General features: G+C 39.3%; 1 protein-coding gene across 1 annotated transcript; it reads left to right on the plus strand.

Annotated features, from left to right (window-relative positions):
• Positions 1 to 9,093: 9,093 nt before the first annotated feature.
• On the plus strand, positions 9,094 to 9,654 carry LOC145796452 (uncharacterized). Its single transcript, XM_082881566.1, has 2 exons — positions 9,094 to 9,501; positions 9,604 to 9,654. Exons 1-2 carry the CDS (start codon positions 9,094 to 9,096, stop codon positions 9,652 to 9,654), a joined length of 459 nt encoding a protein of 152 aa, XP_082737692.1.
• The last annotated feature ends 4,006 nt before the right edge of the window (positions 9,655 to 13,660 follow it).

A 13,660-nucleotide genomic window follows, 5' to 3' on the forward strand; every position in this document is an offset into this window, starting at 1 on the left:
ATGTATGCACGTTCCACTCGCATTGTTATACACTTTTTCACTCGCATTGTTATGCACGTTCCATTTGCATTGTTATGCACATTCCACTTGCATTGTTATGCATCTTTTTACTTGCATTGTTATCCATGTTCCACTTGCATTGTTATGCACCGTTGCACTTGCATTGTTATGCACACGTCTCACTTGCATTGTTATGCACCGTTCTACTTGCGTTGTTATGCACCGTTTCACTTGCATTGTTATGCACGTCTCTCATGCATTGTTATCACCCTTTCATTTGTGCATTGTATATGCACGCGTTTATCTCGTATTGAAATTATATCTTGATGTAACGTTAAACATGTGTGTCTACTATATTGTACCTATCAAAGTTTCTCTTTTGAGTAGGCACAATATTGTATGTACGGTTCATTTGAAGCTGGCACAATCAGACGATGTTGTATGTGTTTCGGTCAGAGGAACTCTAGGAAAGATCACTCCTGACCCCTCGAACTCTCTTGGTCTAGTTAGAACATTGAGACAAGTGCCTGACATTCGTACCACCCTCCGGTATTCGCATCGCCCCTTTTCTTCTTTTGTGTTTCACACGTGTTTGGACACTCTTCTCCTCTCACGTTTGATTGACACGCGTTTGGACGCTCTTCTCCTCTCGTGTTTGACACGCGTTTGGACGCTTTTCTCTTCTCGCGTTTGACATGCGTTTGGATGCCTTTCTCCTCTCGCGTTTGACACGCGTTTGGACGCTTTTCTCCTCTCGCGTTTGACACGTGTTTGGACGCTCTTCTCCTCTTGCATTTGACATGCATTTGGACGTACCTTTCTCCTTTCACGTTTGACACGCATTTGGATGACTGCGCTCTCTCGCATAGTCCCTCTCCCTTTGTGTTTAATATGCTAGGAGGTGTTTCGTTTGAGACCTCGGGTGTTCCCAATAGTCGGTTTTAGTCTTTCCTGCGTGAGCCGTAGTTAAGGTTGCATAATTTTTCTTATATCCTTTCTGCATGAGATGTAGTTTGGTTCGTGTTTACCTGCTTATGTACGAGTTTGCTGTAGCATTTCTTCGCATAACATTTGCATCTAGATGTCTCATTACAAGCTTTCTTTGCATGATCATAAATTATGCTCTTGCATTGTGCATGTCCTTTGTATTTTGCCCCAGCCTGTGGGCGCATCTTTATTATCTTGCATGTTTATCTAAGTCTTTGGCCTTGTCAAAAATGGGTCATCTCTGGGCTTTGACGTTCACTTCCGTTATTTCATGACTTACGAATTCTGTCAAAAAGGGGCAACTATAGACACCCTATTTTTGACCGACCTCAAGACTTTTATGTCATCGTTTGTGCACTCGGTGATTGCATATGCTTGTGCTTGTTATGAGTTTCCGGAGCTTTTGGCTGAACGCCTTGTCTTGGGGTCTCTTAACTCTCTTCTTTTTGGCCTTGTTTTTTGATCGAACCTTGGTGCCTTTGCTTGGAGGGAGAGAGAGGCCTGTAGGCCACTTTTTGTAGTTGTAGGCTACTTTTCTCTCTTGTAGGCCACTTGCAGTGGCTGGTAGGCTAGTTTCAGGAGCTTTCGACTGAGTGCCTTGTCTTGGGGTCTCTTGGATCCCTTCCTTTCGGTTTGTTTTTGGACCATACCTTGTTGCCTCTTGCCTAGGGGGGAAGAGGGCCTTGCCTGCCACTTTTCTTCCTTGTAGGCTGCCTTAACTGGCCGGCAGCTACTTTTTCTCTTTTTTAGATATTTTTAGATATTTTGAGCCAGCTATGGCTCACTGAACTCATCCTCCATACACGTGTATGGAGGGATTGAGAAAGATTTTTGGCTTGTTTGCTCTATAAAAGGGAGCTTCCTCCTCCTTGAGAGGGGTTCGGATTTTTCAGAGCTAAAAATCTCCCTCTCTCTCTAGAATTTTCACACACACTCTCTATATTGTGTTATTGTGCTTAGAAGTGTTGTTTCTTCATACTTTTGCACACAAACACCTAGTTAAACACCTTCACTTTGGAGCTGAGGTCTATTAGATCTTCATTTGAGGTCTTTGGCTTGCTTTTGGTTCAGAATTGTTGCTGAAGTTGCTGTCTTGTTCTTGTTCTTCAAGGGTACATATACCCCTTTTAAAGCTTTGTTTTGATTAAGTCTTTTACCACCTTTGCATGCTATTTAAAGGCTGGTTTTAGCCTCTCAAAAACTCTGTTTTTTAAGGCTTTAAAGTGTTGGTTTGAACCTTATGGGGTTACGGGGGTGGTCCCCCCTTTTTTGGTCTTTGGCTTGTTAAGCCTTTTGAGCTAACTCTCTAAGCTTTTGTATTGACCCTTGCTTGGCCTTTTTACCACTAAAACTCAGAGGAATTTTAGTGGTAAAAAGTTGTTCTTGTGGTCCAAAATAGGAGGGGGTGATCCCCTCTCCTTGTATTCTTGTTTGCTTGTATTGGCAGCCTAATATATGAGCATGTATCTCTCCCTTTTTGAAGCTTAGTCCAAGTATGTTTTTGTGACTTTTTGGACCTGCCATAGCTTTATTTTTTGGTTGGTTTGGTCATTGGTTGCTTGCATCTTATACTTGTAGTGTAATCCTACTTGTTAGGCTAACATGCATCATGCTTTATGCCTCTCATCCTAGCTTGTGTTGGCTCTATCTCTGCATGTTTTTGCTGTTATTTTAGCATGCCTTAGCTCTATTTTGAATGGTCTTGGCCATGTGAGGCTTGCCTTGTAAGGTTGTAGTGTAAGTGGCTTTGACTAGCTTTGAGTGTCAAGTTTCTAGCATGCTTTACTTGAGTTGTTTGCATGCCTTAAACTCATTCCTCACATGATTTCAGTGTATATGGTGTAGTCACACTCTCACATATTCCACTCCTTCATAGCTTTTGTGAGTTGTGCCTTATGCCTTGTTTATGAGCCAATACGTATGCATGCTTGTCTAAGCTTTTAGGCCACTATTTCAGCATGTTTAGGCCTCTGTTTTGGCATGTTTAATCTCTGTCTGGGGTTGGTTTGGTCATTTGTGTTATGTATTGCATGCTTCTTAGGTAGTGCTCTTCACCAGCCTTATGATTTAGGTCTTTTAGCATGCCTTATTTGTGATGTTTGTGTGATATGACATCATTTAACACATAATTTCAGAGCATATTGCCTTGTCATACTCTCATGTATACCACTCTTCAATTGCGTTTAAGTGTTGTGCCTCACGCCTTATTGATGAGCCAATGCATGAACATCATTTTCTTGCCTTTCATGCCATCATTTTAGAGCATTTTGGCCACTGTTTTGGCATGCATGAGGACTGTTTAGGGCTAGTTTAGTCCATTAAGCAATGTATTGCATAGTCCTAATGTTGTGTACTTCATTAGCTTTAATGCCTAAGTCTTCTAGCATGTCATGCATGTGTTGTTTGTGTGTTAGATTCTAGTTTTGCATGCCACTTTAGCATTGAAAGATGAGCATGTTGTTTGCATTGCATTGTGTTTGGATCGGATGTTAATCCAAACACAAGGAATATGGCACGTTTCATACTTAAAGTGATGAAACGTGTTGCATTTCTTGGTCACCAACCCTATTGATCATGCATGATAGAGGTGGAGGCTCTTATGTGTTGTTTGTGCATTCACTAACATTGTGCGAGCTTGGCTCTTTGGCCATCATGCATTGAGATGCGTAATTGGTGGCTTGAGTGGCTTGAGAGCCAAGCACTACGCTCCTTTGAGCTTGAGAAATGATAAGGAGAGTAGCTGCACACACATTTCCTTGTAAATCCATTGTTATGCCTTTGTTGATCTTTGTTGCAGCAAAGTTGAGATTATGGAAAGGGAAGTGGCTGGTCGGCCACTTACACTAGCCTGCCGACCACTTAAAGTGGCCGGTCGGCCAGTTGAGGTAGCCTACCGACCACTTAAAGTGGCCGGCTGGCCACTTGCAGCAAAATTTTCCAAAATGCTCCTATTTTGGGGCAGATGCATCCTGGAAGTGTGTTCGATGTTCTGAGGTCACCGTGAGTGCAAATAGAGACAACTTATAGCAAGGCAATGCATTTTTCGGGCGAAGCAAATCGAGTATGCATGTCTCCCTCCCCTCAAGGCCATTTTAACTGCTTTGCTTAGCTAGTTAATTTATTGATTTTTGTAATTAATTAGTTAATGTATTTAGCTAATTGATTTCATCTTTGTAATATTCTAATTATCTTAGTATAGTTAGTTTCAATTCGGTTTGTAATTAATTAGCTTAGCATAGTTAATTAGTTGATTTGTAATAAGTAGCTTAGAGTAGCTTAGCTTATTCATTTGGACCCTTCGTCGAGAGGGCAAATATTGTAATAAGGGTGCGTGCGTGTGTGCATGTCTTCCAACCCCATTTCTTTCTCGCTTTTACTTATCAACTTTCGATGGTTTGATTAGGGTATGTTTCAATTAGCATACTTATGCTTGCATGCATGCATCATTCATTTGTCTTGCATGCACTAGGCTCGACACATCATTCAAACTACATTGTATTTCAATACACTTTCTTGAATACGTGTTCCAAAGCATGTTGTCAATTGTTGCATTCATATGCCATCTTAGATAGCCGAGCCTATTAGTTGCATTATTGCATGTGTTGGATTAGGCATCTTAACATAAACTAGGATCATGCATGATTTCTAACTAGTTTTCTGTTTTGGTTCGGAGTACATTGTAAGTGTTTACGCTTTAGCATACTTGCATGAGTGTGAGTGTTGCCATGTTTAGCATGCTTGCCATGAAGCTATTTGCTTAAATGATATAACTACATGAATGCCTGTGGATGACGGCTTCATTACTTGAATTGGAACAATTCCTCAAAATGTGAGTTTTAAGCCCACTTGAAGTGGCAAATCATCATGTTTTAAGCCCACTTTGTTTGGTGGCAAATCTGCATTTTAGCCTATTTGCGAGTAGCACTTCCAAACCATTTTCGAAAAAAAAAAAGCATGAGATGTTTTGTTCCAAATCGAGTGATTTAGTCTATACTTGTATGTTGTGCACATCACACAGTAAGGTTAGCTAATAAACCAGAATAAGAACACATGTGTTTTCAAAATAACATATCATGATTAGTAGAGACCGATCCTTTGATCGGGCGAGCGGGGGTGCTCATTTCATGACCTTCCCCCTTTGTACCCAAGTTCCTGAGCCGAAGCAACTTTGGTGATGACAGACACGTGGCCTTAGGCACGAGTCAGGGTTTCCTAAATTTTCCAAAATAAAATATTTAGGTGGCGACTCTGTAATCTAGCAAAGCAGTCCATGTTTGGCACTTCTTGATCAAAACCGATTTTCCAAAAAGATTTTCCAGATTTGGACTCTTTGGTGATTTATCAGCCTTACATTGCCCTCTATGAGATTAGATTCAAAATCATGACAGGAGTCTGAACTGTAGTAGCTAGAACCCAATTCGCGCCCTCTCCGAAAGGGGGGCGTGTAGAGAGAGTTCGGGGTGGTCTACAACTACACAAAACAAAGTTCAAATGAACCAAACAGCCCAAAATAGAGCTAAAACAGGCTATTTCATAGGCTAAAACATGCTGGACTTAAGCTAAATTAAGTAAGAAAAACATGATAACACGTAAAGCTAACTAAGCATGCAAACAAGACACAAGGAGGGGAGGCTAACTCCTCTAATTTTGGGCTTCAAAATCAGATTTTTTCCACTGAAAAACCTCTAAAATTTAGTGGTTAAAAGGCCCAAAAAAGTTGGTTTGAAAGTGATGGACAAAGGCACAAAAGCTTTATAAACTAAGAAGCAAGAAGGGTGAACCACCCCCTAACTAAAAAAAAGCTCAAACCACCATTTTTAAGCCACAAAAATAGAGATTTTTACAGTTCAAAACCAACCCCAAAAACGATTGAAAAAGATAGAAAAACAAGTATTGAAAACAACATAACAAGACTAGTATTCTACCACTTGAAGCAGCGAACACTTTAGGCACAACTTCAAGCCAAAACCACCTTCAAGAGCTCCAAGAAGGCCCCAAGGAACCTCAGTTCAAAGGTGAGAGGATTTGGTTTAGGAGAAGTAGGGAAAAGTGTAGAGAAACTAGGCAAACACACACAATTTTGCAAGAGAGTGAGAGAGAAATCTAGAGAGAGAAAATTTTTATGTCTCAAATTTTCTAATCCGCACACATGAGAAAGAGGGGTCCTATATATAGAAAACAAAAATTTCCCTCACAAACATCCAGCCATACACGTGCAGGATGATGCATGAATCTGTGCAAACAACAGACACAAAATATCAAAAAAAATCTCTGTAGCATACAATGGTGGCCAGTCTGCCATTAGTGGTGGCCGACAAGGCTTCATTGATGGCAGACAATGCACATCAATGGCCAACAAGGGAGAAGTGGCCGGCAGCCTCCAAGGATGACCGACAAGCCATCAGGAACTTCAAGCTGAAAAGAATTAGGCACGGTCCAAAGATGAGACAAAATGGATGCAGGGTTTGAAATGCTCAAAGCTATGGCATTCCGCTAGAGACTTCGTGCGTTTGATAATCAAGCAGGCTTATCATCGGATGTACCTGCAAGAACATCTAAGTCTTAAAGGGTCGTCAAAAATGAGGTGTCTACACCCAGTCATGCTCTTGGTCCTCAATGCTGTATTTTGTGTAAAAGAGATGCGAAATCGGCATATCATTTGTTCCTAAATTGCTCGGTGGCTATTGCACAATCGCAGCATCTCTTTGGCCTTTGTGATGAGCTGTGGATTGCTCCGACGGTGTGCACGCATTTGTTGCTGATCTCTTATGGAAGATTTGGAAGCAATAAGAAGGCCAAAGCTTTGTGGTCTTGCATTATTTTCGCTCTTTGTTGGACCATTTGGTTGGAAAGCAATAACATGATCTATAATGAAAAGGAATCTGAGGCCATACCACCCCCTGTGCAAGGACATACCCCTTTCCTTGATTATTAGGGAATGGGTGGCTGTTCATCACTATATGTTTAGCTATCACTTCCTCAGTTTTTAGTTTTGATTTCTAGCTTTTGTACAAGTACTTTTTGTCCGCTCACTTTTTTTCATCTTTTATCTCAATAAAATTGTTTTGTTGCTCTTCAAAAAATAAAATAAAATATTTATTTGTTCATTTTAGTAATGTTTTAATGCATACTTAAGGAAGGCATAGTCGCATTGGTTTAGAAGCTAAATCTCTTCGTGTTGAAGTTCATTACATATTTGATGAGTTAGTACCATATTAAGATTATTTATATAAAGGCTTGTAGGTGCACCGACAATAAAAATCTATCAGAGTAAATTCAACAAAGATCTACAACAATAAATTCAGTGAGACCTATGTAGCATAGATAAAGGACACAAATAACTTACAAAACATGATAGCAAGTTGACATGGCAAGTAGGATACAGAAATAATGATAACACGATAATATATTAATACATTCACATAGCTTTTATCCATATTATATAAGGAACATGCAAACTAATTTATTATCTAAATATTTCTTTAGGGTTTAGGATTTAGGATTTAGCGCTTTAGGTTTAAAGGTTGGGGGTTAGGGTTTAGGGATTAGGGATTAGGGTTTAGGGTTTAGGGTTTTTAGGGGTTTAGGATTTAGGGTTTTAGGGGTTTAGGGTTTAGGGTTTTTAGAGTTTTTGGTTTAAGGGGTTTTTAGGGTTTAGGGCTTATGGTTTATGGTTTTAGGGTTTACGGTTTAGGGTTTTGCGCCGGGGGGGGGGGGGTTTAGGGTTTAGGGTATTTAGGGTTTAGGGTTTAGGGTTTAAGGTTTAGGGTTTAGGGTTTTTTAGGGTTAGGATTTAGGGTTTTTTAGGGTTTATGGTTTAGGATTTAGGGTTTAGGGTTTAGGTTTTTTTAAGGTTTTTTAGGGTTTAGGGTTTAGAGTTTAGGGGTTTTAGGGTTTTTTAGGATTTCGCATTTGAGGTTTGGGGTTTGGGGTTTAGGGTTTGGGATTTGGGGTTTGGGGTTTAGGGTTTAGGGTTTGGGATTTAGGGTTTGGGGTTTACGATTTAGGATTTAGGGTTTAAGTTTTCAAAGTTGAGGGTTTAGGGTTTAGGGATTTGGGTTTTAGGATTTAGGGTTTGGGGTTTAGGGTTTTAGGTTTAGGGATTTAGTGTTTTAGGGTTTAGGATTTAGGGTTTTAGTGTTTAGGATTTAGGGTTTTGGGTTTAGTGTTTTTTAAGATTTGGGGTTTAGGGTTTAGAGTTTAGTGTTTAGGATTTTTTAGGATTTAGGGTTTAGAGTTTAGGGTTTTTTAGGGTTTACGGTTTAGGGTTTAGAGTTTAGGATTTGGTGTTGCTGTTGCTAAAGCCTATCTATCAATTTTGCTTGGCGGTCTGCGATCCCAGCTTGGCAAGCTGTGACCTCAGCTTTGCGGGCATCATCTATCTGCATAGTCTTAATAGTCTGTTGGAGCTGACGAAGCATGTCTTCCATGCTGACTGCAGGATGCTAAGCTATCCGAACTGGTGAATACTCTTTTTCTGGAGTGTCTCAATTTAGAGAGCGTCGGGGTAATGTGTCTATTTGTATATTGGAGTACGTGTTGGCAAAGAGTAAGAGAACAAATTCAGTTGGAATTGATGTTGCAACATGTGGGTGCGTTCTTAGGCGCACACATGGTTTACCTTGTGTTCACGAGATTGCAGATTACATGAGACAAGGACGTCCTATTCCACGCAATAGCATACATGTACATTGGACGTGACTTACTATATGTGTGCATAATCCGAAGGAACAGAAGTTGGAATTGACTTGTATCCCAGAACTTGAGTTGATTTTGAAGCGGTTCAAAGAGTCTGATATTGCCACGCAATTGGATATGTTGAAGAAGTTTAGGGAAATTGCAAATCTAGCGAGCACTTTTCTTATTGAGCCTGATGTGAAACCTAATCCACGTCGAGGACATAAGAAAATTGATATATTTTGTCGTCGTGACCCGTGTGCATTTGAGTTGGTTGACGATGGGCATGATAGCTAGAGCACATTAGCTTTTAGTTAGTCAAAGAAAAAGAGAGCTTCAAAAGTGCATAAGAAAAAGCGGAATGTGAAGACAAAGACATATCGTACAAGAACAAGTTTACTGAGTGCATATGCTGGTGACTTCCCGCCTATGTTAATACCATTCATAGAGTTGATGAAGGATGTAGATGGTGATGAGAATTGTGGACTTAGAGCTATTGCAGGTTTACTTGGTCTTGGAGAGAATGATTGGGTGCAAGTTGGGCGTGATCTGCTAGTTGAATTGAATAATCACAGAGATGAATACGTCTTACTATACGAGTCGCATGAGAGGGTTGAGGAGCTGACACACATCCTTTCATATTTTGAAAATAGACTAGGCTTTGATCGTTGGATGACTATGCCTGACATGGCGCATCTTATTGCGTCATTTTATAATGTAGTCTTGTACCACTTGTCATTGCAACAGTGTCTCATTTTCTTAATTTTGAGATCACCGCCAGTAACCCTAGTTGATCGTCGTGAGATTGCCATTGGATTTGTCAATGGAAATCATTTTGTGCATGTTTAAGTTATGAAAATAACCAAACATTGTTGTCTAATATTTGTGTAATTGAAAATTTTATGTATAAGATATGTAATTTTTTGGATGTACGTGTAGGTATTTTTGGAAGCTGGTCATCCAGTTCCTCCCATTGCCGTGCTTTGGTGAGTTCACTATCACCCTTGTGTATAAGAATAGGAGAATGCATATGTTAGCCGCATTCAAAAATTCAAAGACAACATAGGACCTAATGTAGCTACTCAAGAGACATTTGATGTAGTTGACATAGATTGATGTATTACAGAGTAGTAATGATAGCTTTAAGACATTAGTTTTTATGATTTACTAGCATGGAGTAACGAGGCAGATATCATTTTGCCATTGGATTTTGTAATGGTCAGTTTTTTTAAAAAAAATAGAATATTATATGCATTGTAGTTCTCTAATTTATGGAATGGATGCCATATTATTTTTACATTGTTTGAACACAAAATGTAATGAAAATAATATTAACCAAGTGCAATTGCTGTTAAAAAGTAATAAGATTAAACATGTAAAAAATATATATATATAAATTAAATAGTAGTTCAATCCATTCACACCATCACAAACTACATGTGTATTGTACATAATCTAAAAAATACATAATCCAAAGATAATAATAATATTTGTCTCCTAATACATCCACCAACACCAACAGAAACTACTTGTGCTAACATTATGAACTACTATTAACTACGTGACCGGCGAGTGTAATGTGCTCCAAAACGATGTGTAGTGGAAGAGTGTAACGCCCTCAAAATAATGACATTAAACCCACCAATATAAACATACATTGATACATAAAAGGTCCACATTCATCTATTCATCAGAGTATTTCATTACAACACAGTATTGCATGTTTACAACACAAAAGCAAATGCCCTACGGGCTTACAGCTTTCCAAGTTAACACTTGGTTACAAAGAGAGTGCTAACTCAATTACACCTTAAGCCCTTGGCTTGAAACTATATGTAATACAATCAAGGAGAATAAGACAACCAAAGTATGTCCGCCTCTGGCCTCCCAAGCTATGTCCTTAGAGGTGCATGCTACCTGTACCTAAAAATGATGTTCCCATATAGGGTGAGCCACAGCCCAGTAGAAATATACTAAACCGACTATGAACAATGCCTAAAAGATTAGCAACTGATAGATGGTCAATACTTACACCTCCATTTACATCTTGTTAAAATTCCAAGACAGCCAAGTCTATGTTACAATTCACTTTTCATCTCCTATTCAACTTTGAGTTTGAAAACAAGGCTCAGTACTCTGGCCAACACATTTGATGAAATTATAGTTCATCACTAGAACACTTTCGAAATCCAAGGTGGATACACAAGTTGGTGTTGTATCAACAACCCATAAACTACTTCCATATTTCACAAACAATGATGATATACATTTTAGTGCTATATCAAATCAAACAAACTTCTCAATAGATAAGCATATGAGCTATATCAATACTACAACAGATAAGCATATGAGCTATATCAATACTTCAACAGATAAGCATATGAGCTATATCAACTTTCCAATAACCGGTTTAGAGGTACATCCCCCATCTTCCCCTAAACCATTAACCGGTTTAGAGGTACATCCCCCATCTTCCCCTAAACCGTGGAGTACATCCCTCATCTCCTCCCATACACAAGTAAGGCATATAAACACAGAATCACATACGCACTCAATCAATACATAGAGTTAATGTATTCTATCAACTGTCTATACATAATGCATATAAACACATTGATCATAGGCCCAATCAACCAATACATGAAGTTAATGTATTCTATCAACCGTCATACTCTGACACATCCAATTGATTAGTTTTGGTTTGCCTAATCATCATGCATTGTCTACAACAATCAACACTACCCTCCACCGGTAGCCCAAAGCAATTATTTCTAAGCAGGAAATAAATGCACAAATGGATAATATATCAACATTTCAACTAGATGAGCAATAAAAGATTCGACTACACTCTTTAGTCCCATACATTCCCAATTTCAACATTTTCAACACAATTCCTCATTTCCAACAATTAATTAAATGCATTAATTAATTAAACCAATTAGGGCAAATTACCATAATTCACAAAACAACCCTAAGGTTCTATTTCCATCAATGTCCCAACATTAATCTCATTTCTCTATGCCTAACATGCATATGGGTTTATATATCTAAAACCCCAACTTTTGTAATATTTCACAAAGGCCCAAAACATTCTCAAAATTACCCAACAACCCCCAACATATCAAAATGCAAAAATTCAAAGACAAAGTTCATAAGATGGAGTAGGTTATCCCTACCTCGAATGATGGGGCGCAACGAAGGAGATGAAGAAACGGAAATGCTCCAAATCCCGAAATTTTCAGATTAAAAGATAGCCCTCGACGATCAACACAACTTTTGTAAAGACCCAAGGTGAGAAAACAACTCCTACTAGATCAAATCTAAGAGAGAAGGGTCGGTTTTAGAGTGAGAAGCTCTGAAAATGGCTTTTTGGAAAAGTAGGAGAGAGAAAAGATCTTGAAAAAGTGATCCAAAAGTCGGATCTCGGATTTATATAAAAGTCGCCCCGCTCGAGCGTCAAACTCTCCGCTCGAGCGTCACTCACAGACTCCCGCTCGAGCGTCAACAATCCCGCTCAAGCGGCGGATGCACGCTCCCAGAACTTTTGCAGACAGGTCTCCCGCTCGAGCTTCCAACTCCCCGCTCGAGCGGCACTCACACAATCCCGCTCGAGCGGCCAATCCCACGCTCGAGCGTCGAACACTGCACAGGAAATACTGGATGGGTGAAACTCCCGCTCGAGCGCCAAAAGCCCCGCTCGAGCGGACAAGCCAAAATCTGGGCAACTAGTTTTGGTTTCTAATCTCAACCAACCTGTAACAAATCTGCCCAACACATCCTATAACTCAAATACAAAGTAAGAAAGGATGTACACCAGGTAATAATCAACTACTATCATCCACGGACACATGTCCGGATCACTGTACAACAAGGGTAAACCCGGGATCGCTATAACCTTCCCCCCTTAAAGAATTTCGTCCCCGAAATTAAGGATACGCCACAACAGAAGGCTAATTGATCACAGAGCATTCAACGACCGAGCCCCAAGGAAAGAAATTACCTTCATAACAAACCTCCGACTCACTCTTAACAAGGAAGAGACTAACCAAGGAAACACATTCTAAACAACACCACCTTAGGTGCGCAAGCCTCAACAAACCAAACCTCCCCCGAAACAATTTACCAATGATCGACTAGTGCTTTAAGCTAAGACACTACTCAACAACACGACCAAAGCAAATCTTAAAGTAGATAATAAGAAAACATTTTCTTGTTCAAGAGGCATTTCTCAAGATGTTTAAATTTTCAACGTTAATGTTCCAGGATAAATCTTGCATTTTCCATATGAAAACTCAAAAGCCTTGTAAACATTTTTCACAAATACGCTGTTACCCAAAACGCTGAGTTATCCACAGTTTATTTGTCCAAAAGATTAATCTGGAATTCTTTAAAATCCTTGAATTAAATCAACCTTTCAACAACGCATTTAGATGACCCCGAACACTAGGGAAATTTTGTTTTCCATTTCCTTCAAAATTAACACTATCAACAACCATCACTCACATAGTGATGCCACAACCAACACGGAACACAACATTTCTATAATGATAGTTAATAGAAATAACAACCGTACTATCAACACATAATGCATAAGAAGTTCATGGTTTTGCAATTTTATCCCGCTTCCCTTTACTTAACCACCTTAAAATCATAAACACGGCTCAGAAATACACAAATGATACACATTATAGTGCTGTATCAATATCAAACTAAACACCACACATACATAATGTATAAAAAGCCAATCATTCACAATGATCAATCAATACATATATTAGATGTATTATTCCAACCGTCAGACTCAACGACAAAACATGTTCGATTAGTTTCAGTTTTTCCCTAATCAACATACAAAGTCTACAACATCAAGACTAAAACTCAAGGTGACCAATGCCAACCCAAAACCCGATACCGACAAGCTGACTAATCAACTCAATAAACTCTACACTCAATAATCCACACACTGATGTGCCACTCAAACCACTAACCCCAACCA

The sequence above is a fragment of the Camellia sinensis genome, chromosome 7 (assembly GCF_055761805.1).
Source record: "Camellia sinensis isolate YWXY chromosome 7, ASM5576180v1, whole genome shotgun sequence".
Classification (NCBI taxonomy): domain Eukaryota; kingdom Viridiplantae; phylum Streptophyta; class Magnoliopsida; order Ericales; family Theaceae; genus Camellia; species Camellia sinensis.

Excerpts from the sequence above, each read along its gene's own strand:
- LOC145796452 (XM_082881566.1), top strand. The coding sequence starts at position 9,094 with ATGTTAATACCATTCATAGAGTTGATGAAGGATGTAGATGGTGATGAG. Across the intron at positions 9,502-9,603 it reads TTGTCAATGGAAATCATTTT|GTATTTTTGGAAGCTGGTCA; the intron begins GTGCATGTTTAA and ends ATGTACGTGTAG.